The sequence below is a fragment of the Solea solea genome, chromosome 2 (genome assembly GCF_958295425.1).
Source record: "Solea solea chromosome 2, fSolSol10.1, whole genome shotgun sequence".
NCBI classification, from domain to species: Eukaryota; Metazoa; Chordata; class Actinopteri; order Pleuronectiformes; family Soleidae; genus Solea; species Solea solea.
In genome coordinates this window covers 19967151-19994407 of record NC_081135.1, presented here as the reverse complement: position 1 = coordinate 19994407, position 27257 = coordinate 19967151, and the positions used below count along the sequence as shown (strand labels likewise).

The window sequence follows — 27257 nt, the reverse complement described above, 5'->3', positions numbered from 1 at the left end:
TGTGACGCGCAGACCCTGGTATACTCGCGCATCAGGGTCCTGTAGTATCTGACTTCACCATAGGGTGGCGATACAAATCCAGACACCGGGAATAGAATGTATTCTTACCACAGAAGAAGAGAACAATGCTTCATGTCCGTCTGGTTCAAGCAGCTCAAAAACTGAGAGGTCAGTCGTGCAGGGAAGTCGGGGTGTCAGCCAGTTCGAGGCTCGGATGACTATCCTTGGCGACTACTTCCACTGTTGTCGAAATGTTTTTTTTCTGCTTTTGGTGAACGGAGCTTATACTTAAGCCACCTGTGAGGCGGAAATTCAGTTTGCGCATTCACTGTTCACCCAAAGCGCCATTTGTGCGCAGTTCCAAAATCTGGGTAAATCGTGCCATGCGCACGGTGCGTGCTGAAGTATACCAGGGCCTTAACTACATATCAAGAGTTGTTAATGTTGCTAAAGTGATGGTGATATGACGTCCACGTTGGTAACAGGGAGAACAACCTTGTCCGAGAGCTCTGATTGGGCTGTGCGGTGTCGGTGTTCAACATTAAATTTTGATTTGCCACTTGGGCATATTAGGTGTGAGTAAAAGTGGTGATTCTACTATAATGTGTCCAAAGTGGGTCTCAGACATGACACCGCTCATGTCTGAAATAACTTCTACAGCTCTGAAACTGTATACCACACATGTGCCCGATAAGGCAAACAAACACATGGATGTTACGGTCAACAGCACTTTTAACTATTACATTACCTACACTGTAAGACATTTTTAGTCTGTTCAACTTGCAAACGGAAGTTCACCTGCTGCCTTAGAATTGCAATTCAACTCAACTTAAGCATTATCCTTGTTTTGACTAATAAACTCAAGTTAATAAAGTTGAGTAAAGTGCAGTGGTATAGTTATCTCAACATTCTTCTATTAGTTATAAAGTTGATTCAACTTTCAATCGCTTTGTGGTTCAACTCGTTACAGCAAGTTCAAACAAATAAATATCCTGTATTTACAGAGATTTAAAAGTCACTTTCTGCATTATAATAAATTACAATTTCAAGTTGATACAACTATTTTATATTGACACAACTTGTCCTATCAAGTTAAGAAAATTTTAATTTCATATTTGTTTTAATTTGAATGTCTATTTTATTTTGACTGATGCTATCAAGCTTAATGATTTGAAATAATCACAATCGACTCTTGCAGCTCTTGCAGTCATTTATTTGAACCACGTTAAACAGCAGCTTAAAAAACAGCTGTGCTAACAAAACCAGCCAAAATGTCTAAACCACACCAAAGACAAGTTGTTAAGTATCATACATTTCCACATTATAATTTGGCCCAATGTGGTGTGGGTACTGGAGGTTCAGGCAGTATGTTGCTCCCATCAGCATGGCGAAGCCTGTGGGCACATCCTGTAGGTCATGAAGAATGATTGTCTCTTATACCACCACAGCCACGTTGAAGATTTTGAGAGCAAATGCACCGTGCCGAGATTCCTCATGTCCAATTAACAGTCCAACCTGCATTTCTCTCATCAAGGGTTTCTCCATGAGCCTGATGACGAAGATAAAGACAATTAAATTATCATAAAAGGAAAACATGTTTTTTTTTTATTTTTATGAACGTCAAAATATACTGATAGAACAGTTGTGACATCTCATTATTTTATCAATACTTAAAAATTTTACAGACATAACCCCCTTTAATACAGACTATTGAGGGCCAGGTTGCTGCATCTTTCTTAAATTGTACTGTTTTGTATAACATGTACTGATGCTGAACAGTGGTTGAACCTTTATTCTGACAAGGTCTGCACTAATACTCAATCTCAAATAAGATTGAGATACAGTCTGACATTAGCCAGGCTAGTCCTCCATTTTATTACTGTAAATTCTGTGTAGAAGATTTTGTTAAATATGTTAAAGACTGACAGTTTCAGATTAGTTCTTGGTAGTTGGAATATTGTATATATTTTAATTATGGCAAAAAAAAATCTGTATAAAAGACTAGGGCTGCAAATAACAACTATTTTCAAAATTCTTGATTAATCGTTGTTTCATCAATAAAATGTCAGTAAACATTGAAAATGTTGATCAGTGTTCTTCAAACCTGGAAATTATATTCCCAGTGAATATTCACATTTAAGAAGCTGAAAAATCAGAAAACTTATTTTTTCTTATTTAAAGAAAAATACTCAAACCGATTAATCAATTATCAAAGTAGATGAAGATTAATTTATTAATCGAGTAATTTCTCCAGCCCTCGTAAATACATTGACTTACATCACACATCCTGATTACATCTGACGAATCCTCAGCCAGATCAAGTAAGGCAGCTGTTCTTTTGTGTTGGTTTGTGTCCTACACAAAAAAGGCAAGAGTATGTAAATGCAATAGAATCCTCTATAATCATCTTATTTTGGTACATACTTATAAGAAATTAGATTTGTTTTCCTGAACAGTCTATACCTCCTGTTGAAGACACTGTAGAACACTGCTCAGGTTTGACCTCCTCTTTGATGCCACCCCAGCTTTGTAGAGCTCCAACAGACTTGCCATTGTGGCATCTAGTCCTTCCAGAAATGACTCCAGCAGGTTTTTGGTGACAACTCTGTCGAACTCAGCACTCAGCTGAAACAAATGACAAAATACAGAAAAGGGGGCATGAGAGAAAGAAATTGGAGCTGCATAAAGCTTTATAAAGACAATGAAAATACATTAAAGGCTCCTTGCGCACTGAAGAATGGACAAAACTTACATTTCCACTTCATTAAATGCCCATTCTTGCAGATATCTGAAAATTGGGAAAAACATATATTAATTGTTTATCTGTAGGCATATTACACAAAATTATCAACACATTTACTTTTGTTTTATGCAGTGTTGCTGTTGGTGACGGACATCAACATAGAAAAGTGGATCAGCTTACTTTCTGCAAATGTTTTTTTTATTTTAAACAATATTGGCATATACTGTAGTGTAGGGCTGAACAATTAATACAAATGTTATTGAAATAGCAATACAGCTTACTGCAATTTCAAATTGCAGGAGACGCAATATTTGTTCAAGCCAAAATGTGTCAAAATATTATTTTAGATTAATTATTATTACACATCTTATTCTACGAAGAGACATTACATAGCACATATACATACATGATATCAGACATACATTAGCCAGCCGCAGGTGAATATCTCTGTCACCCTGCATATTTTTGAGTTATTCCTCTTATTGTGCGAGCCGCACAATAATAAGAAGAGATGCTGTGTATCACCCTGCAGTGCTGTGAATAAAGTGCAGTTCTTCAACGCAGACAAAGTCCCGTGATTTAGTGTGTTGTTGCCGTAACGAGGTAACCCGAGCTAAAGGAGCTAGCGGTCTTTGGACGTGTCCTTACTACGGTTTGGGGGGGTCAGCCAGCTTAGTTGATAACACTGCATACATCATTACTTGGATGTAGGGAGTGCGGCGAGAAATGATCCAGGCTGTGTTGGATACGCAGAGCCCGCTTGGAGACGGAGGAGCGCTGTCATCCACTCAAAGCGTAACGTTCACCTACTACTCTTTCCGGTCTAGCTATATCCGGTGTGGTGTTGTAGTTCTTTTAACGTTACTAGTTGTTGCAACAGTATGTGAAAAAACTACAAATTTTGCTCGGCCAAAAGGAACGTTGATATCGCGATAAAAAAAATTGCCGCCGTTCAAATGAGGTTTGCTTTTACGCCGCTAATTACGTGTTTAACTGACAACACAGGTTTACATTGGAAAAAAAAATTAAAATTAAACGAAGGTCTGACGCAAATGAAGGTCTCATCTCTCCGTCTAGCTAAAAACCAGACATATTAAATATATATAAAAACGGACCTAATTGGTTAATGTTTTTGAATTATGTACTTTTTCAGAAAAGGCGCGGTTAAGGAAATTTGCCCACAATGAGTCTAACAAGGTCACGGTAGTTAGCTTATTATCGACTTCAATTAAGTTTTCAGCTACAGTTAAAAACTAAAATCTACATTCAAACATCATTTTAAACAACATTAAGATTGATTTACACATACTTAATCAAAAGATATATATAAAAACTCACCTTCGGTAAGGTAAATCAGTAGGAAAGTTCCTCTCCTTTAGGGGTCCTGCTGCTCCAACTCGATGAGAAAATGAGTCCGCCACTATTCACAGGTTGTTATCAGGTAGCGCTGCATATTATCCATCCGCCATGGAAAGTAGTCCTCTTTTGTTTACCACTTTTTTCTATATTTATAGATTATAGATTCATAATTGTGAACACAAAACTTAGCTGTATGTGCAGACAGGTCATTTTATATACCTTTAAACTTTGCCATGGTTTAAAGACGATTTTCTTTCAAGATTAAAAGTAATAGCTGCTTTTTTTTCCATCTTGCCACCTGCCATCCCCCCTCACCCCTGCTCAATGAAAGCCCGCCCTTTTCACCACCCACGCACAATTTAATCATAACTCAGAAATTCTAGTTAAGGGAACACATCAAGATCATCAATTGTCAACACAACATAGAACTTAAAGTTTAAATTCAGAAAACGTGCAAACTTAAGTTTAAAATCCAAAACTTGTCAGAGCTCTTTGAGTTAAATAGAAGTATTAATTTGACATAACTAAAAGGGGCTGTAGCGTTTTACAGTGTACAATACAGTCATAAAATGAGAGTTGTCCACTGATATGAAATTTCACATTTCATAAGCACAAGATGTAGGCTTTGTAAAGTGGATAGTTTTTTTGGCTGCTCACTCCACTCGTTGTTGAGTGTGTGGAGAAAACACTTGAGAGTCAAGTGTGGACTAAGCTGAGTGAAAGGCCGGTTGGCACAGAATGACTGGATTATATGCAAGGGGTGTGTGTAATTTTTCATTTCTCTCTGTTGTCTGCAGCAAGGCTTAAACATCTAAGGCCACTCACTGTACCCTATATCGGGGTGTTTCTCACAGCTCCCTCACCACAAAGTTTTCTCTTTATTAAATCTTCTCACATTGGAGGCTCTCTTATTTTCTCAGAAACACCCAATAATTTCCACGGGCCTCTGTGTATACAGACTTAATTGTTCGCCTGACATCATGTCTGTGTGTCCGAGCATGCATTTGTTTGTGTGCGACTGACTGTTCTGGTGTTAGGAGCTCAGACAGGCTCTCCCCAGAAGCCTCATGAAGCATTGTCTCTGGATGGCCCAGCACACAATGAGCCCCAGTAATCCATTCACATAAATACTCCATCCCCCTTTTAATGGAGGAATTTGCCCTCAGATGCTGCAATGCACCACTGGTACAAAAATGCCACAGCCCACGAAAAAAACTTTAGAAAGCACACCTTAAAGGAATATAATAACAGTTTAAAACTTTACATTACACAACAAAATGTCTTTGTTATAACGAAACATAACAAAGTCTCTCCAATGCTATAGAGGGAATGTTCCTCAGTGGTGTTACAGAGGTATCTGTTCACGGTTTGGTTGGTTTTCCATAACAATAATAGTACCTTCTCAACGTGGGCGGGGTCATCACAGCACGGCTGCATGAAACTGCCGTGACTTTGTTTTATATGTGACACACACAAACTAGTGACATGTAAAGCAGCTGTTTTTGATGCACTGAATCATTAGAATGAGTTAATTAAAAACGATTTGTTCAGTACTTCCTCCATGACCAGAGCACCTCTTCCTGTGATGGCACTCTGACCACTCAGTGCACGGCAGTCTGACGGTGTCACACATAGGATGAGCTCGCTTGGATGAGCAGAGCAGGTACTAAAAAAAGTACCAGGTACCAAAAAAATTACCAGGTACCAATAAAAGTACCAGATACCATATCACTAATGGAAAAGCAAAATAACTATGCCGTGCCGAGGCGAGGAGAGTAGTGCTAGTGGAAACTAACCACATGTGTCAAGTCATATCACTTCTCCCTAAAAGCATATCCAGAGTACACGGTGCTATGTCCTTACTAAAATTGTTCTAAAAAAATGCAGCTCTTACATGTTAGACCAGTTTGTCACTTTCTTCTCTGTTTCTGTGTTGCCTACAGTATTTGTTGCAGGATCTAACTTCCCCACATTTTGTTTGCATTTGAGCTCCACAGTCTTTAATTACATGTTGCCTTCATGCAACGCCCTCTCTTGTTTTCTGAGAGCAGTAGCAGCTGGTGTAAAGGGAAATAGCAATTTCAACTGAGCCTCTAATGTTTAGCGCAATCTACCAATAACAGTGCTTGTGCATAAATGGCTCAAATTAAGAGCTCAAATGTCCCAAGACCTTGACGGGAAGCTTCTGAGTCTGGGAGCAACTCCTCTCAAATTCAACTCAAGGGCTTCGAGGGTTGGATAATCAAAGAGAGCAGATGGGATCAAACTGTATTGATCTTTACATTCATCTGCTGCTGGCGAAAAATCAAGTGGCCCTGCTCTGCATGATGTGCTTTATTTGCAATAATTAGAGGAGGTTTGGTTAAGTGTTTAAATGTATCAGTAGATGTACCCTATAGTAAATGGTGGTATGGTTACATGAGCATTTCAACGTGGGTATATTGTTCCTGTAAAATGCTGCCATTCATATCATCCGTGTTCACAAATTGTTGAGTACGGCTACTTTTTTGTTGACAAACGGAAAGAAATTCTCAACACTGAACTTCAGTTAGAGGAGGCTCATCAGCTCATCAGACACGACATTGATCAATGTCATGTCACTTGAAGCTGTTCTCAGTACAATACCTTAAAATATGTGTTAAAAAGCTGCTTATCCAGACAAATATCCCTGATCTAGAGTGTCTGGTCAGGGTCTCTCAGTGTCAGGGTTCTGCAAGTAAATCTAGGAGAAACCTTGAGAACAACCCACAAGTCTGATTTAAGGCAGTACTCCATAAAGCATTTGTGCTCTCTGAGGTCAGGCTGTTTGTCAGATGTTTGTCAGTGAATAAATGTGTCATTTCCATCATGGATGCATTAGCCCAAACATCTCAAAAATGACCTAATAGCTGCTTCAAAAACAACTTGCACTGATTGTCCTAAGCAGACACAAAGATTTGCATGTGCGTGTGGGTGCATTCTTACCTCCACAGACCTCTCCGCCGATGTCCTCGCACTGGCGATCGTCACACTCACAGTTTTTGCCGTGAACACGACTGTCCCCAGGTGGATGACAAGTACACTGTCCACACTGGCACTGACCTACAAAAGGAGAGGCATTTTCTCACATCCGAGCACAGCGTTATAATGGCAGAGTTGTGAAGTTAATGGCTGTTCAGTGGAATTATCTTGCAACTTTCTTTACTGTCTCAATTCTCCATTCATCAAGAGTTTTTACTTCTTCTCAACTAACTTCTAGGACTGGAGATAATGTGCTTGCCTACAGTAGATGAGCTCAATTTTAAGCACGACTTAATCTGCCCACATTCCCTCCAGCCACTTGGTGAAATAATGTATAAATCACTCACTGCAATATTCGCATTCATGTACGACACACACACACACACACACACACACACACACAGGCACGTGCACACAGATGCACACACACACTTCAAGATATTGCGATTCCCTCTTCAATCAGCAGGCTGCCAGTGAAGAGGGCCATGGGGAAGCTTTCTAAGTGAGTATGCTGGCTAATGGTGAAACTCATTAGAAAAACAGAATCTGTTCTGGACTATCACTGGAGGTGTGCAGCATATACCTGCTCATTGATCATTCCACACGGTAGCTCTAACTCTTATCATATGGGTGTTAAGTGTACAAGGACATACACAAACATTTGAAGCAGAATTGACTTCTAATGGAGCCTAAACAACAGCACTATCAATAGTGCAGTTCTTCCCAAAGAGTGGGCTGCAGCCCAAAAGTGGGCCTTAGACAGGGATATAAGAACACTTGTATTTACCAAATTCATCAAAACACATAATCCTTGTTCTATGATGTGTTTTAATTCTAATCTTATCAGTCTAAGGATGCTTTATTAAACTTTCAGGAGCCTAAAACCTCAGAAGTTTGGGAAGCTTGCTCTGCATTAGTAGCAATGTTACTCTGATGCGATCTAAGACTACAGACTTATCTGTTGCTACCTCAGACAGTTTGCGTAATGTGAGGAATTACCATGCAATGTTTGTTTTGTCTGCTCTATGTTTTATAAAAGAGGACTCTCACTCTCTCTCTCTCTCTCTCTCTCTCTCTCTCGCTCTCCCTCTGTGTGTCTCAGTCTCACACACACACAGTTGGACATGCTTTCTTCTCACTAATGCTACAGACACCTAGGGCTGCACACAGGTAAGCTGCTGCCATGCCACCACAAAATGTAATTGCTCTGAAGGAATTTCCCAGTTCAGTGAAGACAGTTGATAAAAACACAGCATAGTGAGTGCCACCCTTTCTCCTTTCTCCTGTTTTTATTGAGCGGGTCGAGCCCTTTTTACGAAAACATTATCCCTTTCTAAATGTTTTTTTCGGTTTTTAGCCCTGCGGGGGCGCATTCTGTGTTTAGTGCCACTAAAGAACACCTAAAACATATCCATAATGTGTATGTTCCTGCATGCTTTTATCTCACCATGACTCACTGAGTGGAATTAGGTGGATTAAATGTGCTGAACAGGAATTTGCGAGGCAATCGCTTGACTGACACCTCAATCTAATATGTTGTCCATGGCACATCGCGGTCGCTTCTTATGGCCGCACACGCACACTCACCTACACTCACATCAGCAACCCCTCTTCCTGTGCTCCTCTTTCTGCTCTCAGGAGGCAGTTACCCCAGCAACCAGTGATGTCATAACACCCTGCCTTATTGATTATCTCTGTTGTTGTCAAACCTGGTGCATGCATGTGTGTGTTTGCGTGTGGATGTTTGCCATCCTGTCTGAGGTGTTTTGATGGGCATTTAAATGTGACTGTATGACTCTCGTATTTAGACGGTGTCACGTTTGACACATTTCCAGTGAGGTGGAAAATGCGAGGCCGTTTCTGTTGCCAAAATCAGTGCCAGGATTGTGCCTCACTGTTTGATGTGCATGAGCACAACCACAGCTGTGACTCTCTGCTCACTATTCTGCTGGGAAACTAACTGGCATCCTGGCTGCCTGCAACACCAGCGGACAGACTTATTTAGCAGAGTGTAAGGATTCTGGATCTTTATTGATTTAATGATCAGCAATATAATATATCGCATCAAAACATCAATAAACATCAATGCTCACTTCCATGTCGCCAATGTTGCTTTACCTTTGAGGAACAGATTTTTATTTAATTGAGTTACATTCATGACCGAGTTCAAATAAAATTGTCAAATCCTACTTTGGCTGCATTTTGTAGGTTGATATAAATGTAACTGTGTATAACTTGGCATTATAGTATTGGACTATATTGATCACAGGCTCCTGGTATTGGCAAAAAAGAGTCAATATGCATTATGCATTGCTGTAAAAGACCTCAATGCTCTGTGAATTTTCCTTGATTAAACAATTGCTATGTATAATATCATGTCATATCAATATCAAGATGAAACTGTTAATTTGCACCCTTGGTATCCATGTGTTTATAAGTGAGACATCTGGTAAATGGACTGCAGTACAAGATTTTGCACACAGTTATTCATTTATTCATTCTCAACAAGCCAAATGAACAAAATGCCATCAACTGCACTTCATGTCTTGTGTCTGTGTTAGCATCACACTCGATATAAATAATCCAATCTACAAAAAGTGCTCTCTTCCTGTTCTGTTAATCACCCTGTGGTATAATAGAAGGATTCCTTTAGCACCCAAAACCCCCCAACTTCCTCAAATTCTAAATCTAATCTCTCTAAGTGTTTAACTTCTGTACGGATATCTGGGCGTCTGCTGTTGATATTTTGGTAGTTAAAGTAACAGGCGGCTCATCAGAGAGCAGAGAGCGGAATCCCAAGAATCAGCAGAAAGATGTTGAAAGCAGGTGTTTCCTTGAGGAAATACCACAGTCTGAAGAATGTGCTATGCATAAATGTCTCGTCTCCACCCCTCAGGAAGGAAAGCTCTGGAGCTGTTGTTTCAAATTTCAAGGCCTTTCTGCTCATGCTGCCATCTGTAGCAGCCGCATTCATCCAAACCTAAGTGATTTTCTACGTCTGTCTCCTTCACTTTCTCTCTCTCTGCCTCCCTCCCACCCTGCATGTTTCCTGTCTCCCTTCATTGTCTTTCCAACAAACCTTCTCTCTCTCTCTCTCTCTCTCTCTCTCTCCTCCCTTTTCTTACCTTTCAGATCTATTGTCACTGATTAAAGCTTTGCAATCAACATGAAGGAAATCATATGTTTGCCAACTGCTGTGATCTTCTCATCACTATATCAAGTGGCCATCTTCACACACTCAGTGCCTTTCCCTTCATTAATGCAGTCTAGATAGACACTGCTCTGTCTATCTAGACTGAGAATGAATAATGCATTCAATAGTTGTGATTAATAACAGAAAATACATGTAGTATAATTACTGGCCTTAAGAGACTCTCCCAGTTTATTTACTCATTTATTGTTTTTTATTTGAAAAAGGGAATTCTATTGAGTCTATTGAATTCTACAGTAGTGATTGACTGAGGTAAATTGCACATAAATGCAAGATATGTATTCATATATTTGTAAATGTACATGTATAACTGGCATTGACTGGACAGGCCTGGCTATATTTACCATAGGAAGAGCTGAACAAATGAATCCCATTAATTGTTCTTTTGTATGGCATAATTTAAAGTTCTATTTCGTTGCAGCAATTGGAGATAATTTAAAGGTACTGCAGGAGGAATTAAAGCTAATGAAGTCGCTCAGCAAAAGTTAATCTTGGCAGTTTCATTATAAGAGAGGGAGTAAAATGCTCCTGTGGAACTGGTTTGAGGCCACCAAGAACAAAATCTGTTTTGGTACAGACACAATATGTATATTTGTCTATTGTTTGTCAAAGGTGATGTTGACTTGTGAATGTATAGGAGCCCTGTCCATTTGGTACAGGTGTCCATTGTAATCTGCAGCTTTCTTAGCAGTGGGTGAGGGATATTAATGGCCAATATAACAATGGACAGGGGGCTACGGTCCACATATCCTCTCTTCTCATCTGGAACAAAGCAGTGTTTGAAAGGCTGTGGACTCCCCAGTGACTTCCTCTACAGTCAAATGAAACAGGAAATCAATGCTTCACATTAACCCCTGATAAAACTGCAGGGCCCTGAAACTGAGCAGGTTGTGTCATTGTAGCAAAGGCTCCATCACTTTTCAGACCTTATTGGACACTTTTCCAGTCCTCCTCTCACCCTGAAGTCCCATACGTACTGTCAGGCATTCCCCAGAAAACTACAACAATGTTATGGGCAAAAATGAATGGCATGGCGCCACGTTAAACAATGGTCCATACAGCACCCCACCACTGATTGGTTAAGCCTGCTACATCATTGTACAATGCAACAAGAGAAAATATGACATGACGCATAGCTACTAGAAAATATATCTTCTTAACAAATGCCTAAAGCATATTTTAGAACAATGCAGGTTGTCATTCACTACATTGTGCATTGTTATCTCTGGACGAGACTTAAGATTAATTTGGACTTATTTCAGGAGGGTTATACAATGGATGATTGATTCAAATTTGGAAAAAAAATATCATTTGCTAGGGCTCCCATTCACTCACTTCTAATTCCCAAGTTGAAAACAATGAAGATTAAATTTGTCAATCAAGAGGTTAAGTGTCTTGTTCAGTTTGAGGGACACGACAGTCCTCCAGTCACTATCCCTTCTTGTCTAAGTTCTCTTTTATTTTCAGTGTGAGCGCTTGTTACCTGATCATCCTGTCAACATGTTCAGGATGGACATCTATATCAAGACAATCACACACACTCTGTCTTTAACAGACACCACATACAGTACATCTCTATAGACAATGTTTCTGTTCCATTCTTTTGTGATTAATTCACCGAACGGTGTCCCCTCATTGTACGTCGGCATGGATTGACAGCATGTGTTCCTATGAAAAATAGTTTGACCTCAATCTATCACAAGCTTCTCAATCCACTAAGGAGCATTTTTGAGCAACTGTGGAAAAATTGTTGGGTTGTGGTGCTTTTTTAATCCAAAGTCTTTCTTTGTTTACACAATTCATTATTCCTATTTTGATAAGCAGTGTCGTACTATGAATGACTGACAGTTTTTGGCTATTTCAGTTCAGGGGATTTCTGTCTGGGCTCTGTCCATTGGTGTAAAGCGAGTGTGACTGTCATTTACCTCTGCAAACCAATCACATTTAGGCAATTTTTTTTTCATCAGAATTGGATGACGCCAATCCTATCTGATCACTTCATGCATGCATAGTTCCAATGCATCAGTTAAAAAAAAGGTTAATCTCTTATTAAATATTTTGTCTTAGGCATGTTTTCCTCCCACAACAACCAGAATTGACTAATTTCAATATAATTTTCTATAAATTTTTTGAATAGTAACAGGGATTGACCACCACTGTTCAACAGTGAGACAGTGTAAGAGCAGTGTTGTAGTAATAATCATTGTTTTCTCAGCATCAACAAACTTGTTCTGCACTGAAAGTCCACTAATGAAGAATTCAATGCATTGTAATAAACCAGACACATCGACCCACAGCTTGTTCCACTGAGATAGCACTGCTCCTGCCTTGGCTCTCATTAATGTCAGCAAACAGTCCTCCTTAATTTCACACGTGCAAAGGCACATTCACACTTGTACATATGCATGGCTGCAAGTGCACATCATACAGCACAAACACTTCACACCCATCAGAAAGCAGTAGTACAAACACACACTCACATACACTCACAAATGCAGTCATGAGTGTTTGCTGTCCAGGCCATGGCTTGGATAAATATACTATCACAAAGGGCAACCTTGAGTCTTTAGGGGTGGAATTATAGGGTAGCCTGGAAATGGCCTATTTTATACCAAGAGGTGAGAGCAGAGTACAGGTCTGCTGTAGTAACCATGGCAACTGGATCAGAGCAGGTACCTCGTCCAAAGCAGGACAAATTGGACGTTCCTCGACACCTCTTCAGACTGCTCTCCAGAGACAGGGAGCATGACAGAGGATGCTCACACTTCTTTCCCACCCATTCCTCCTTGCAGTCACATCTGCCACAGTTACATTGGCCATGACCTGCCAAGAAGAAGGAGAGAAAGTGGACAAAGCAGAGAATTTAAACAAATATTTGACTTTGCACGGGAAACCTTCAAATAACCATATTAAGAAGGTAGGGGGTGGGAGGGTGGGGTATGAAATGAAGAGGACACACCAAAAGGGATGCTTTAGATTATAGAGCAGTAAAGAGAGGGAGTGAAGGGATGGGCCATAGACTATATAAATATTGTACATAATCTTGTGGGTTTAAAAAAAAAAAAAACAAAGTCTGTAACCACACTCCCAATTGATGATTCCAGCTGTCAGTCACTCAGTGTCTCTTATTTTGTTTATCATCCATTTTTTCTCTGTTCTATTAAAGAAGACCTGCAACTAGTACTTGAGACAATAAATACCACAGGTTTACTGATGTACAGTAATAAATCAAGTGAGACATTTTTTCCACAGTTTATGTCTAGTCTAGGACATGTCAGCGGTGAGAGGATGAAATAAAACTTGGTGTCTATAGGACACTGGCTGCACAGACTTCACCATATGGCTTTTCAAAGCTTCTGAATTAAGAGCATTGGATTGGACAGGGAAATACAGAGAGTTGAGAGGATGAAGGGTCTATGGATTTTTTTTCAATCACTCACACTGAAAGGTATGCGCATACATCTTTTATTTGTGTATATGCCAGGATGTTAATAAATCCCACAGTAGAGAAATTCAAAGTTTAAATAATGGGCAGTACAGTTGTAGCATTCATCATTTTTATGTTATTAATTATTTGGAGGTACACTGTATAGGTCACCTCCAAACAAAGAAAAAAAGTATTTGCAAGGTGAAAGGAGCTTGTACTCCACTTTACTTTTAAAGCAATAGTTTCTGGGAAATATGTTTATAGGCTATTTTCTTTCCAAGACACAGATCAGACTGTCAATGATCCTCTCACGTCCAGCCAGTTAAGCATATGGACTGGAAACATGGGAGGAACAATTTGGCTCTGTTCAAAAGTAACAAATCAACTTACATGTACTTGGTAGGTGTCTGACTGGTGTGGTTTTTATTCCTCTGTAACCACTGAAAGCACACTTGTATCACTCTCTCGTTCATTCTAGATATTAGCATGGTCCCATTGGTTTAAAAACGTCCTAAGGCTATCAGTGCAGCAGATTAAGTCATTTTTTATTTTATTTTTTTATTTTTTTATTTATATTTCAGAAAAGCTCATTAACCACCACTAAATCCAAAATGGCGACCATTTTTCAAGACGGCTGTGGCATCAAATGTCTTTTTACGGTAGAATGTCAATGGTTGGACATGTGTCACTGATCTAGGCATCAAACTGTATGTTTGATGCAAAATGTGCAAATTCAAGTTCAATTTGTTGGCTGGTTTGCAAGATGATGATCATTTTTTGACTCAAAGATGAAATTTAAATTTGACAAAGTCCACAAAGTTCATGTTGTTATTAGTTTCGGATTTGTGAAACATTCCAAGATGCTGGTCTGCTGTTATGACAGGGACCTGATCTGGATTCAGACATACAATAGTAGTTTATGCACTGGCCGAAAAGTGCAATGTCAATGGTCTGAACTGTATGGTGAGCATAAATTTGTCATCATGTTTGGGGGGGTCCACACAGAGATGGCTGTTTTGAGGTCTCTTCATACCTTGCTCCAACTCGATGGGTGGGCAGGTGAATGCTGGGGTGGCCACAAGAAGTTCTCTGGCTTGACAAAGTCCTTAAACAGGCCAGTGCAATTGTCAAAGGTGATGGTGGTGCCGTTGGTAAAACTAAGGACCCATGTCAGACACCATGAGCAGTCTCACAGACAAGGTCCAGAAGGTATTTGGTGTGATAAAGGATCTGGGCAACCCACCACAAAAACCTGTTGCACATCAGTGCTGCAGAGCTTGTCAGAACTCATCTTGACAAAGCTAATGTTGCCAGAGACTGAAACTTCAGACTTCAGAGACTTTTTCAAGAGCAAGTGCTTGAGGTGACTGCCACCTTTTCTAACAGCTCTTCATATCCTGTCAATCACGGGAATGTGATCTGCTTGAGTTATGTCAGCACCTACAAGGGAAATTGACCCTTTAACAATTTCTAAAATAGGACTATGATTGTGCTGAGGCGGATCTACTAGATTGACAGCCTGCCCACCAGATTAATGAAAATAATAATTAAAAGTTATATTGTAATGTCTTTAGTTTTAGAATCAAATTTATTATGTTACTAAAGATTAATAATAACCTTTTCTGAAATTCATCTCATACTACACGTCTGATGTTTCCTGTTTTGCTAACACAGGCAACTATTAGCATGCAGACTCCGCTCCATCAATTGCCGGCACCGGTGTCTAAAGAGCCAATCGGGACACCATCGGATCTATCAGCCATAGAAGAACCAGCCTCACAATTTCCAGCTACGGTCATAGGTGGGAAATCCCACTCATTCAACAGCAATTGGTATGGAAAGTTTAAGTGGATTGAATATAGTAAAGAAAGAGAATCTGTGTTTTGTGAAACATGTTTAATTATTATCCTGGCCCACCATAGCAGTCAATGTGTGTATGTGTGTGTTTTTTGTTAAATATTCAAGTCTAATTTGTGTTTGAAGCTATTCTCATATGAGTTTAATGCAGTGCTGTATTTGAAATTACACTATTATTTCAATACAGGTAAGCTTGAGAAAACACAGGCTCACTCATTAGCCACGTTCTATCCACCACTGGCTTTAAGGGAAATTATCCTTTTAACAATTTTTAAAATTGGATTGTAATTGTGTCACAACTGGGAATGAGATTGTGTATTTCTTTTGTGTAACAGAATACTGACCTGAGCAGAAGTCATCTGTATATCGGTCATAGGTTGCATGACAGTTCCTCTCGTCACACTCGCAGGTGTCTCCATGAATATCTCCCCAGTCGCCAGAGGGATCTACATCATAACAGGTGCACTCCCCACACACACAGGTCCCTAACACAACCACACAGATAAATATGGTACATTGTATTAATTACACAATGCGGCAGTCTACTTCAAATAAAGCCACAATGTGCATATAAACACACACAAAATAGCAAAAAAAGAAAACAAAACAAATTGACCTCTTTCCCAGATGAAGGTGGGGCTTGAAGTACATATTTCTCTACCTTAGTAGCTGCCAGCAGGAAAAATACTCTTTCTCCTCTTGTCTCATTTTTCTTCCCTTTTATCTCTGTATCTGTTGTTCTGTCTCTCTTTTTCTCATTTGTTCAACATCTTTGCCGGGACATCAGCTGAGCTGCAGCCAGTGGAAATCCCATTTTCTCTTATCGGCAGTGACAGACCAAAGGGAACCCTGGGGGGGGGCGGCCAGCTGGCAAGTCTGTGGACTGTGGCTGACGTGCAGTGTTTGGCCCCTGGCTGTATAGTTTTGGTCTCACTCATCAACTCATAACCCTGGAGCCCTGGATTTTAAGACGCCATGCAACTTTATGTCCATCAGAATGTGTCACAGCTGAAGTTCACCAGAGCAGATTACAAAGCTCAATAGTTACGGCTCAAGATTGTCTCTACTTCCTCTTCAGGAGAATGGGAAATCACATTTTTTCATTATATTATTGTTTTTTTTCTCCATACAAAAGAAAATTATTTCCCCCCTGTGCCTTATGCATTCATATCATCTTTGCAGACAAGTAATTTTGATCAAGAAATCATATATAGATGCACGTATTGAGATGTTATCACTCTGACAGCATGCCACTTGTGTATAATTAGCTGAAATGAGGAGGCTAGGTGAACCAAACAGACAGACACACAGACAGAGTTTTTTGTCTGGATAAGTGCAGTCAACCAAATCATTTTCTCATTTATTTCCAACTATGAACATGAGATGAAGGTTATTTTTGAGCGAAGTAAACTGGGGCTGGGGTGTTGGGCATTTAACAGTCTAATTCAAAACCCATCACATCCTCTGTACAGGATGACGAAATCAAATCAACTATCTATTGTGGAATCAAATCAACCATTTATTGTAAAATCATCTTCGTCGAATTATTTAAAAGAGGATTAACACAGAGCAAAGTGGCTGCATGTCACATGGGGATGACAACCATTCTCATTATAATCAGTCATAAATTTTATGTCTTGTGGGAACTGTTTGGCATTTGAATGAAAACATGTTTGAGTTTACAGACAAAATGTCTACCAAACTGGAACCAAGTGCAACAAATAAACTGTGATCTGATACCAACACTTTTCTATTTGATAAGTACGTAGACCCACATGGGCAGCCTCAATGTGATTGTTAATCTTCAGATTATAGAGATTATCATTTTTATATTTATAATAAATCGCAAGCATATATTTGCATGTTGGTAATTGCAAATACAGACGCAGACTGTGAAAGGCTCAAAAATATTTAAATTCAGATTTCCTGTTATGTGGTTTATGTTTATTTTGCCATGGTTGATGTAGTGGTTAGCACTCTTGCCTTTGCAGCAAGAAGACCCGCGTTTGAGCCCCAGTTGGAACAAGGGTCTTTCTGCATGGAGTTTGCATGTTCTCCCTGTGTGTGCGTGGGTTTTCCCCGAGTTCTCCGGCTTCGTCTCACCATCCAAAAACATGCAAAATGGGGATTAGGTGTGAGAGTGAATGGTTGTTTGTCGGTATGTGGCCCTGCGATGGACTGTGATCTGCCCTGGGTTTACCCAGCCTATCGCCCTATGTCAGCTAAGATTGGCACAGCACCCCCCACAACCCTCATGTGGAGGATAAAGCAGTAGAAAATGGATGGATGTTTATTTTGCTGAACAGAAAAAGTAGAGAAACTCCAATAAAAATTCAAATTTAGCCCTCACCCTTTTCACCATCCGACAATGAATTAAAGTGGATCTATACAGTGATCAATAAAGCATAATAAAGCAATAAAGCATTATGATTGGCTTTAGCTAAATTTGGTGAGAATACCTATTATGCAAATGTTCTTTTGTTCTCAGTCAGGGTAGGTCTCGGGGTGGTCATGCCTCTGTCTGCCAATTGCTATACGTCTACACTAAGAGGAATACAATGGGCTATTACACCATGAACACAGACGATAGTTGTTCATGCTGCATCGGCTGTGCACTTAACTATAAATTGCACCTCTGCAATGAAGGTCTGTCTGTGTAGTCTACCATTTAGCCTTACCACTTAGACAGCCCTCAGCCAGTCCACTGTAATTAATTTTAGAGAGCTTTACTGAAATCCCGCAGGATCACTTGAGTTAGGTTAGTGGAGCCATTTCCCTGACTGCCTGTCCACCAACCTCTGATGACTTTCAATGGAATTTACATAGGACTTGAGGGATTTAAACCTAGTCTATTTTGTGCACTCTTTTTTCCCTCTTTATATCTGGCCCCGTTTCTCCTTAAATAATGTGGGTCATAATACAAATTAAATACAATTTAAACACTATTTGAAATCCACCATGATTGTATCAAAAGATAAATATTGGCTTTATTTATAAAATGTCACCAGCCATCCAGTTTCCCCCACATGATCACTGTGGTTATAATGACTCATGACAGGTGATGAGCAACAGCACCATCTGCAGCAGGTCAATTTAAAGCTCCACAGGAAACATTGGGACATCTGCATGTGGGTGATTTTCCACAAACTAGCTCATATCTTTTGTTCTGCTTCAATAATAATGGGGTCAGGAGTCTGTGGCGCCAAGTTTGGGGATTAATGTGATGTGCCTTCATATGCAGATTATTTAACATAGAATGTTTTTCCATTTAAAAAATTAAATCGGCTGCTATTGTACTTATTCACATTTGACTGCCCATGTAAAAAAAAAGTTTCAATGAAAAGAGAACATTCATGTTTAATAATATAAACCTTACGTTCAGAAACTACAACGACCAAAATAATTTACTTTACTTTCTGTTGACATTGTAATGACTTTTGAGATTGTAGACAAACATATAATAGCAGATGTTCTTTCTTTCTTTCTTTCTTTCTTCATTAAAACATCACCACAGTGATTAAATCAACACACAACAATTGTGTGAATCATATCCCCATCTAAAATGGCTTTATATGACGCCGGTAAACAGACCTCTGTTGCTGCAGATTTTGCCATCTGGAGATGTGCATCTCCGTTTGCTTTCCCATGGGCTGATGTCACACTGGAATTCACATTTGTCTCCATGCCAACCAGCAGCACAGTAACAGTTTCCACAGTAACACTGGCCATGGCCTGGAAGCAGATCAGAATGCATAAGCGACAATTGAACATTTTACTTCTGGTGGTACGGATTAACAGATTTCACTGATTCTTTCATATAATCATATAATTAATCACATAATGTAAAACAATATCATGAAATTATTATGAGTCGACATAGACAGCATAAGGATGGGGAGTCATTGAATAGCCATGTGTCTAAGGTTGTGGGGAAGAGTGAGCGTGTGGCACACGCTTGGAGACATACCTCCACACACGTCTCCAGTGTCCTCGTCCAGACACTCGTTATCGTCACACTCACAGAAACGTCCTGTCACCAGGCCTCTGTTCTCCTTATTGTCACACATGCAGCTACCACAGTGGCAGGTTCCTATGGAAGATATCAATTTTAAATTAAAAAAAAAAAAGAAAAGCTGATTTGTTGGTTTGTTATTTAGTTTTAATTTAACCCTTAGAACACAGAGCATTTAGGTTGTTTTTTTCCATGCATGCACATTACAGCGTTACAATATTATGTTAAAATATATACACAGAGGCTATAAGAATGTGAAATATAAAGTGTCTTATATCCTCTTTTTCAGCACAATCGGAAATTGACTCAACAACACATGAGACCACGGAAAAAACACATTTTGTTAAGCCGGAAGATGTGACCTATAAACACACACCCCCAGGATGTCCATATAAGGACTTGTGTATTATTCCCACTGCAATTTACCATGGGTACACAAGAATGTCTTTTGCTATTGAGACTGAGACTAAGGCAATGCATTTTGGACTTCATATATGTTCACAGTATGAGGAAGGAAGGATTTTTGCAGCTGTGCACTGGAGGCACCGTCTGTGAATCAGGTGCCAAAAGATCCAGACTGGTGTTGGATTCAGATGCACCATAGGGACAGAAGGCCAGACAACTCCATGCTGTGAATACATTTGCATTTCTACATGCCACATACTGCACAGTGCACACTTTCAGAGACACATTCTCTGAAAAACCTGCGTTTGAAAATATTCAAACGCAGGTTTTTTCTTCATTTGGCTGGAGGCACTGCAGGGCAGCAGTGAGGTCGAGCTCAGGTAGGTGAGTGACTGTCAGTGTGGGGAAAACAACCTCAGACATCACCCCACACAGTGAGTGAGTGTTCAGTGTGCCAAAACTTGTTCATGTGTCCACAGAGATAAACGCAAAAACAATTCATTTTAAATCTGGCTCTTAGGATCATAGTGAGTATTTCTGACGATCCTCATTCATGCATGAATTATTCAATTTACCTTTTTAAATTTAACCGAAATTGTTCATATTTATAGATACGGTATGTGTGGGAGCAAGAGATTGCATCTGTTGTGACTGGAAGCAATGAAAGGTTTCAAAAGTTAAGCTTTTTCCGTGGGTAATCATAACAATTTATAATTGATAATTTACATCAGTAATGAGCTATTTAGCAAACTACACACGGTGGGTAAAATATTTTTGTTTTTATGTTAATATTATAATCTGAATTGCATAATTATTTTACAGTAGTAAACACTATTAGTTTACGCCATTGGTTCAAACTAACCACCAAAAAATGATGCATTGCTGGAAATTGACAAGAATGTTGTTGTATGGTACTGATGTTCCTGTTTAATGTGCATGATGCAGGTATTTGTTGATGCTTTCATGCAAACTGGCACACAGGTGTGAGGGTACGCATGTGTGGCTGTGGTACCTCTGTTGGAGCAAACCACCCCCTGTGGGTTTTTGCAGAGCTCCCTGCTCTTCTTGTTGGGGAGGTTACAATCGTCCTGGAACTGGCAGGCATCTCCCGACCAGCCTTCATCACACTCACACACCCCACAGTCACAGTAGCCACGGTCTAAAGTGAAGCACAACACACAATATGCGATTTATCAGTGCTGAGTTGTGTGTTATTATTTGAATACAATTACATTCAGGTAATGCATGGTAAGGTAAGGCATGAGTACAAATCTATAGGACTCTGGTACTACTGGCACTAATGGCACTACTGTACTCCAGCAACAGACTCATCATATGTCTGTGTTACTCTTTTAAATGGATGTGAAATATAATGCATTTTTGCCATTATATTATCCACTATGTTTTTTGAAGAGTTATTTGAAATGCAAACCTTTTTGTTACAACATATCATGGTGCTATACTGTATAGCTTCCCCATCAATCACTCTATGAGAGCAAAACCTCTGTTAAGTGTTTCAGGAACCCGCACAGGCAGTTTGGCGTCACTATTTCTCATCATTGTAATGGCCACAGTGAGCAACATGAAAAACAGGAGGAATTGTATGATGCAAATGAGCACTGTTGACAATTTATAAATGATGCTCCTACTGCATTTAACAGAAAGGGGCCTTGTATGTCACACTCAATCATTCTACTGACTCATTCATCATGTAAATGTGGTGTCCTTTTCAAGGGCTATCCATCAGTCATTAACAACGGGCAAGTCCCCTGTCTCTTCTCATTATTGATACGTCTCAGGGACATTTGGGAAGAATTATGGCCAAAAAAAAAATATATATATATATGAGGAGTGCACTTCAAGGAATGTTGTGATTCTGAGAAAAAAAATGTTTTCAATACAAAGTATTACAATTGGGGGACAATATACTTCAAACTCAATAGTTAAACACATCAACAACAGAGCTATACATTCACTGAAGACCACAAACACTGTGCACTACTCTATTATTCAATCCACTCATGACAAACTTGTAAAGATAATATGAAAAAGATTTAAGCATTCTTTTTTAAATTTATAATTTTAGAGCCGCAATATGAAACATTTTTGTTATTTTTCTGTGTCTGTTTGGTCTTCATCAACAGAAAAGGATGTTTTCATCTGTAAACAGGCTCTGTCAAGCAATACTATCAGACCTGACTGAGGGAGCATGTGTGTGTATACAGCAGCAGTGCAAGAGCGGGCAGGGGCAAGAGGCATTGATCCAAAACGTATCTTGGGCACCTCTTTGTGTTTTCAGTCATACTGGGATTGGCACCAGCGACCCTCATGTGGAGGATAAAGTGGTAGAAGATGAGTGAGTGAGTATTGCTGTTGCCTCCATCTGTCTTGACATAAAACAATAGCAACTGAACTCGTTTGATAATGACTTTAATAAAACAGACATTATATTTAAAAGTTATGCAGCACAGTTTTAAGTTTTGCAGATGGGAATTACAGCTATAAAAGAGAATTAAAGTGTCTCCAACTTAATTCAGTGGACTATTGCAAAGTCACTTCCACCCACTGGCCCCCATTAATCTCTGCTTGACAATTTTGCTGACATATAAAATGGCCTCTTTGTGTTTGGTGGGTGAAGGTTTATGTGTGTGGGAAGGTGGCTGTCTTGTCTGTGTTCGATTGTACATCCAGTGCATCCAGAGCAGTAATTCTCTGTTGTTTCGGGATGTCAGGTTCCTTCCTACACTTCCACACACTTCCAACGTCCCAGCCAGTACACAGACACATGCACTAGGATTTAGAAAATGAGGGGTTGCATGTGCACCGGCATCAGTGGCAGTAATAACAGGTGATGTAGCGTTACCGTGATTAACTGCTGACAAGGAGAGGATGGTGACTCACTCAGCAAGCTAATTTTGGATTTGAATTGAACTTGTTCCTGCTTGGTGATTAACAAGGAATAACACTGACAAGGAGATAAACAAGGAAATGTGTTTGTATGGTATATAATAATTTTGTAATGCTCTCTGATTATTATTTAAATGTGTGCGCCCAAAAGTAATTTACCTTCTGTGAATAGAACACTATTCTGAGATTTCAGTGCAGTTTCAATTATAGGCATATGCCCATCCAAAATTGCATACTGCAAATCCAAAAAAACTCCCTGAAACTGTTTATATGCTTATTTATTACTTGCACTTGATGACATTGCTCCACTTATTTTGGCTCAATCTCTTTCTCCATAACATGATACTCATTTCAGTGAATAATTATTCCTACTCGCTTTCCATCCCGCGTGGCTCGTGGACCGTGAAACGACAGCACATCAGCTTGTGTTCTGCGGAAAAGATCTAGGAGACACCTGTCTTAGATAATAACTCATTCTCTGGACATGCTGCCTACAGGATGGGGGACGTCCTGCTTTCATCCTAGTTCATACAAATGTCCAACTCGGCATTTGACTCGACTTCAAAGAATCCATAACTGTGTAAATATATCAAAAGACGTTTAAACCTATATTGGACAGAATCACAAGGTTCACGCTTTACACTTCAACCCACAGTGTGCACTGTAATGCTTCTCAGCGTACAGTGGGATTTGGTGTAGCATTGGGGAGAACACATGTATGTATATGAGTGTGTATATATATGTATATATATAAAATTGAATGTTTGTGTGTAAAAGAGATACAAACAAATACATAAAAATGAATAAATGCCATATGTGTTTTTTGTTTTTCATGAATGTGGCCTAATTATGGTTGGTTTAATTTATTAATGGGGTTTTATTCCTGTTTGTTTCAAATATACATTACTATATGCATGTAAATACAGTATTTGCCACATAATAGGAATAGGAAGTATTTGCCACTTCCTATTCCTATTATGGGTACATGCATAGTCAGAAGTTATAAAGCAACTGCGCTCACTATGTACTGGCCTTAGTGCATATATGACACTGTCACAACAGGGCTCTAACTCTCTAACTTCACATTTTATTCTCTGTTGCCTTCTTGTGTGTTCTAGTTCATACCGCTGGGACGTACTTTTTTGATCCAAACTGTCTTTTGCTAGTGGATTCAAAGAGACTTGAGTGGCTTTTTCTTCTTGCAGCCCACACTGGAATTATGAGGTGACTCACCGCACAGGCACACTGCCTAGCAAAGCTCAGAAGTGAGAGCACATCAAAATATGTACAAGGGAAAAAATACAGAGATGAACAATTTAATGGACCGTAATTGCTGAACGACTGCATTCCACTCTGAGTGCTTATTCCTCTCTCTCTCTCGCTCTCTCTCTCCCCGTCTCCCTCTCCTGTAAATCAAACGATTATGCTTTAAATTTATTTAATGCATAATCACTTAGGACAGACGGCCATTATGCAGTTGTTTTCCCCTAATTCGTTTATTTGTGTACAGTGTGTCTACATTTAAAGCAACATCACGGGCTTATGTAACACTGACAGAAAATGTATCTGGAGGAGTTTGATTTTGGAGCAGCAGAGGCCAAACTGGCCTCTTATGTGCTGCTGACACGAACCCCCCTTGGGTGGGATCTTCTCTGCCTCTCTGGCAGGAGGAACAGGCCAGCAGCTGAGCCAGAGACAGAACAGAGGCTATGAAAACCATTTGCCTGAAAGGGGTGTGTGTGTGTGTGTGTGTGTGTGTTTTAGTCGAAAGAGAAAAAGTTTTCATTTTTGTAGGCCATGTCCCGCCTGAACTGCTCCTTTGAGATGGTGTTAGAGGGACTCATACGCTAAAGTCATGAGAAAAATAAAAAAACACAAGTTGTTTTGGACTGCAGACTTGCTTGGCTCTCTGCTGAAATCCACATTGGTAGCACGTTGGTTTCCAGACACATAGAGAACCAGTGATCTGTGTTTGATAAGAACATGTTGTGTATTATTACAATAAGTGATATCTTGTTCCAATCAACCCTGAACTCAAAGGCAATTGATCAGTAAATGGTTCAGCTGTAGCATAATGGTCTAATGCTACTGGATAGGGTATCAGTAATTACTAACAAGTTGATTATTTAGTGTTTTTCTTTAACTGGGACAGCTCAAGCCTGCAGCTCCCTGGGCCACCCTGTGTGTTTTTGACAATGGAAAGAGACCATACAGTAAATCACAATGAAGCACAGCCTGTCACACACACCAGACAAAAATATGTTGCTCATTTCAGCACAGACAGGGAGAGAGAGAGAGAGAGAGAGATTCAACAAAAACAAAAATAGGGATGGCTGTGAAAAGAGACTAGAAACACTATCATGTTGACCTTCATTCTAGACAACAGAGGTGTGATTCTAGAAATGCCATGGATACACATTAACAATTAACATTTCGATTGTACCTAAGACCCTATTACTTTCTGCATATGCTCCAGCTTATGTTGAACAGAGGAAACAGATGAGGACGGTTAAAATAGCCTGAAATAACAAGGAGGATTTACACAGTTGGTTAACAGCTGTTAGTCTGTGTCATCGTCTCATTGCTCTGCTATAACGTGGGATGTGCTAGAGGGGAAGACACGTGACTTTGTGTACGTCCTACAAAATCACATTCCTATTCAACAGAAATGGTTGATAGCGACGACAAATATGTTCCTGTGCGAATTGCATAAGGAATGGAAATCCTTTTTTTTGACAAGGTTATATTTGCAGGATCAAAAATGCAGACAAGAAAATTTGCTGGTACGTGGGTCATGTTTCAAATAGACGTTTTCATACTCGGCTCCACTAGTCTACACGTGTCCCTGGGCAAGACACTTAACCACAAGTTGCTCCTGATGGCTGCACCAGCCAGTGTATGAATGGGTATGACAGATGTGTGATAGAAAATGCACTGCACGTAGACGCGCCCTGGGACTCTTCATTCTCCTCTAAACATCCCTTAAGAAAATATACAGTATATGAACTACGCCCACATGCTCCTTTAATGCCGCCATCCAATGCCTGGATTGGGCAGTTTCTATTTTCTGTACAGATGCATATACAGTGTTTCCAGTTTCGATTTGCATGTGAATTGATTGGACACATAAGAAACCCATGCACCAAAAGGAAAGACCATGAAAAATCACCACAAATAGAAACAGATCCATAGCTGTGAGGACACAACAGTTCCATAAAACACAATTTATAACAGTTATAATATTATAATATTTTATCTACACTTATTTTGAGAGGACAAGACAACAATAGTTCATTCCATAATTTAGGATATTCCTAATGAAACTATTGCCTTCAAGTCAAGCAGCCACTTTGTCCTGATTGACTGGCTCTAAACGAGAAGAACTGAAATATACTGTTTTTTTGTCAGATGAATGCCATCCAAGTTAAAGGAATAACTGAATGCCAGGAAAGCTAATGTTTTTGGAAAGAAAAATCACACAGTTTATCCCCGAGGAGGAAAAATCTATCAGATCTTATCAGTGGTTGGTTGTGAGAGGCAGAGATAAGGAAGCCGCAGGGAGAGAAATTGGCTGCCGATTTCAGACGGCAGAATGGGCATGCTCCATGGACCATTGAGCAATGGGGGGGTGTTCTTTTCAATATGCTTTGAGTATAACAGTTGGACCCTATATGCACATGGGAATATGACTGTGAAAGTATGTGGCTACTTGTGCAAATGTGAATTTTGTGAATATGCCAGATAACTGTGTTTGTGTGTACTTATATGTATATCTTTGTGGAAAAAAAAACAAGGACATTTTGGGAGAGTGAGGACTTTTTGCGTGTCCTCACAACTTTTAAGCGCCTTTCCAGGGTTAAGACTCTGTTTAAGGGTTAGGGCTAGAATTAGACTAAGAATAGGATATGTTTAGGTAGGAGTGTCCTCACTAAGATAGCTGTACAGGAATGTGAGTGTCGGGGTGTGAAAACCCATTCTTCTTGTGATGCATCTTGGATCCATTTGCAGAGTGTGTACCAGTGAGTGAAACCCCATTATCAGGGCTGAGGCAGGGCCTTCTCACTCCAGACTGCTGGACCATAATGAGCTCCTCACAGCAGCGAACTTGTCTGCCCAAATAAATCACTACCCCTCACGTGCACTCTCACACACACACGCACACATCACATAAGCACACGCACATCTCCATTACACCTGTCCTGAGTGCGCACGTAACTCCATTAAACCCTGACACTCATAGTCCAGTAACTACACAGGACACAAAGGGGAGGATTTTCCTTCCTTACATCAACATACAGGGATCAACCGTTTCCCACAGCTTCCAGGATGCATAAAA

The 27257-nt window shown here is 39.8% G+C and overlaps 1 protein-coding gene and 1 long non-coding RNA gene across 2 annotated transcripts in view; both read right to left on the bottom strand.

Annotated features, from left to right (window-relative positions):
- Positions 1–27257, bottom strand: part of itgbl1 (integrin, beta-like 1) — a 38993-nt gene that overhangs the window by 7519 nt on the left and 4217 nt on the right. Inside the window, exons 3-8 of the mRNA XM_058618024.1 lie at positions 21027–21173; positions 19565–19687; positions 19189–19329; positions 15942–16082; positions 12990–13136; positions 7067–7183 (exon numbers count right to left, since the gene is read on the bottom strand). Coding sequence (XP_058474007.1) covers positions 7067–7183; positions 12990–13136; positions 15942–16082; positions 19189–19329; positions 19565–19687; positions 21027–21173 — 816 coding nt within the window. The remainder of the gene's footprint in view (positions 1–7066; positions 7184–12989; positions 13137–15941; positions 16083–19188; positions 19330–19564; positions 19688–21026; positions 21174–27257) is intronic.
- Positions 1198–4376, bottom strand: LOC131446665 (uncharacterized). Its single transcript, XR_009233949.1, has 5 exons — positions 4082–4376; positions 2753–2788; positions 2464–2625; positions 2278–2355; positions 1198–1549 (listed from the first exon to the last, which is right to left on the bottom strand). It is a non-coding gene; the product is annotated as an uncharacterized LOC131446665 (long non-coding RNA).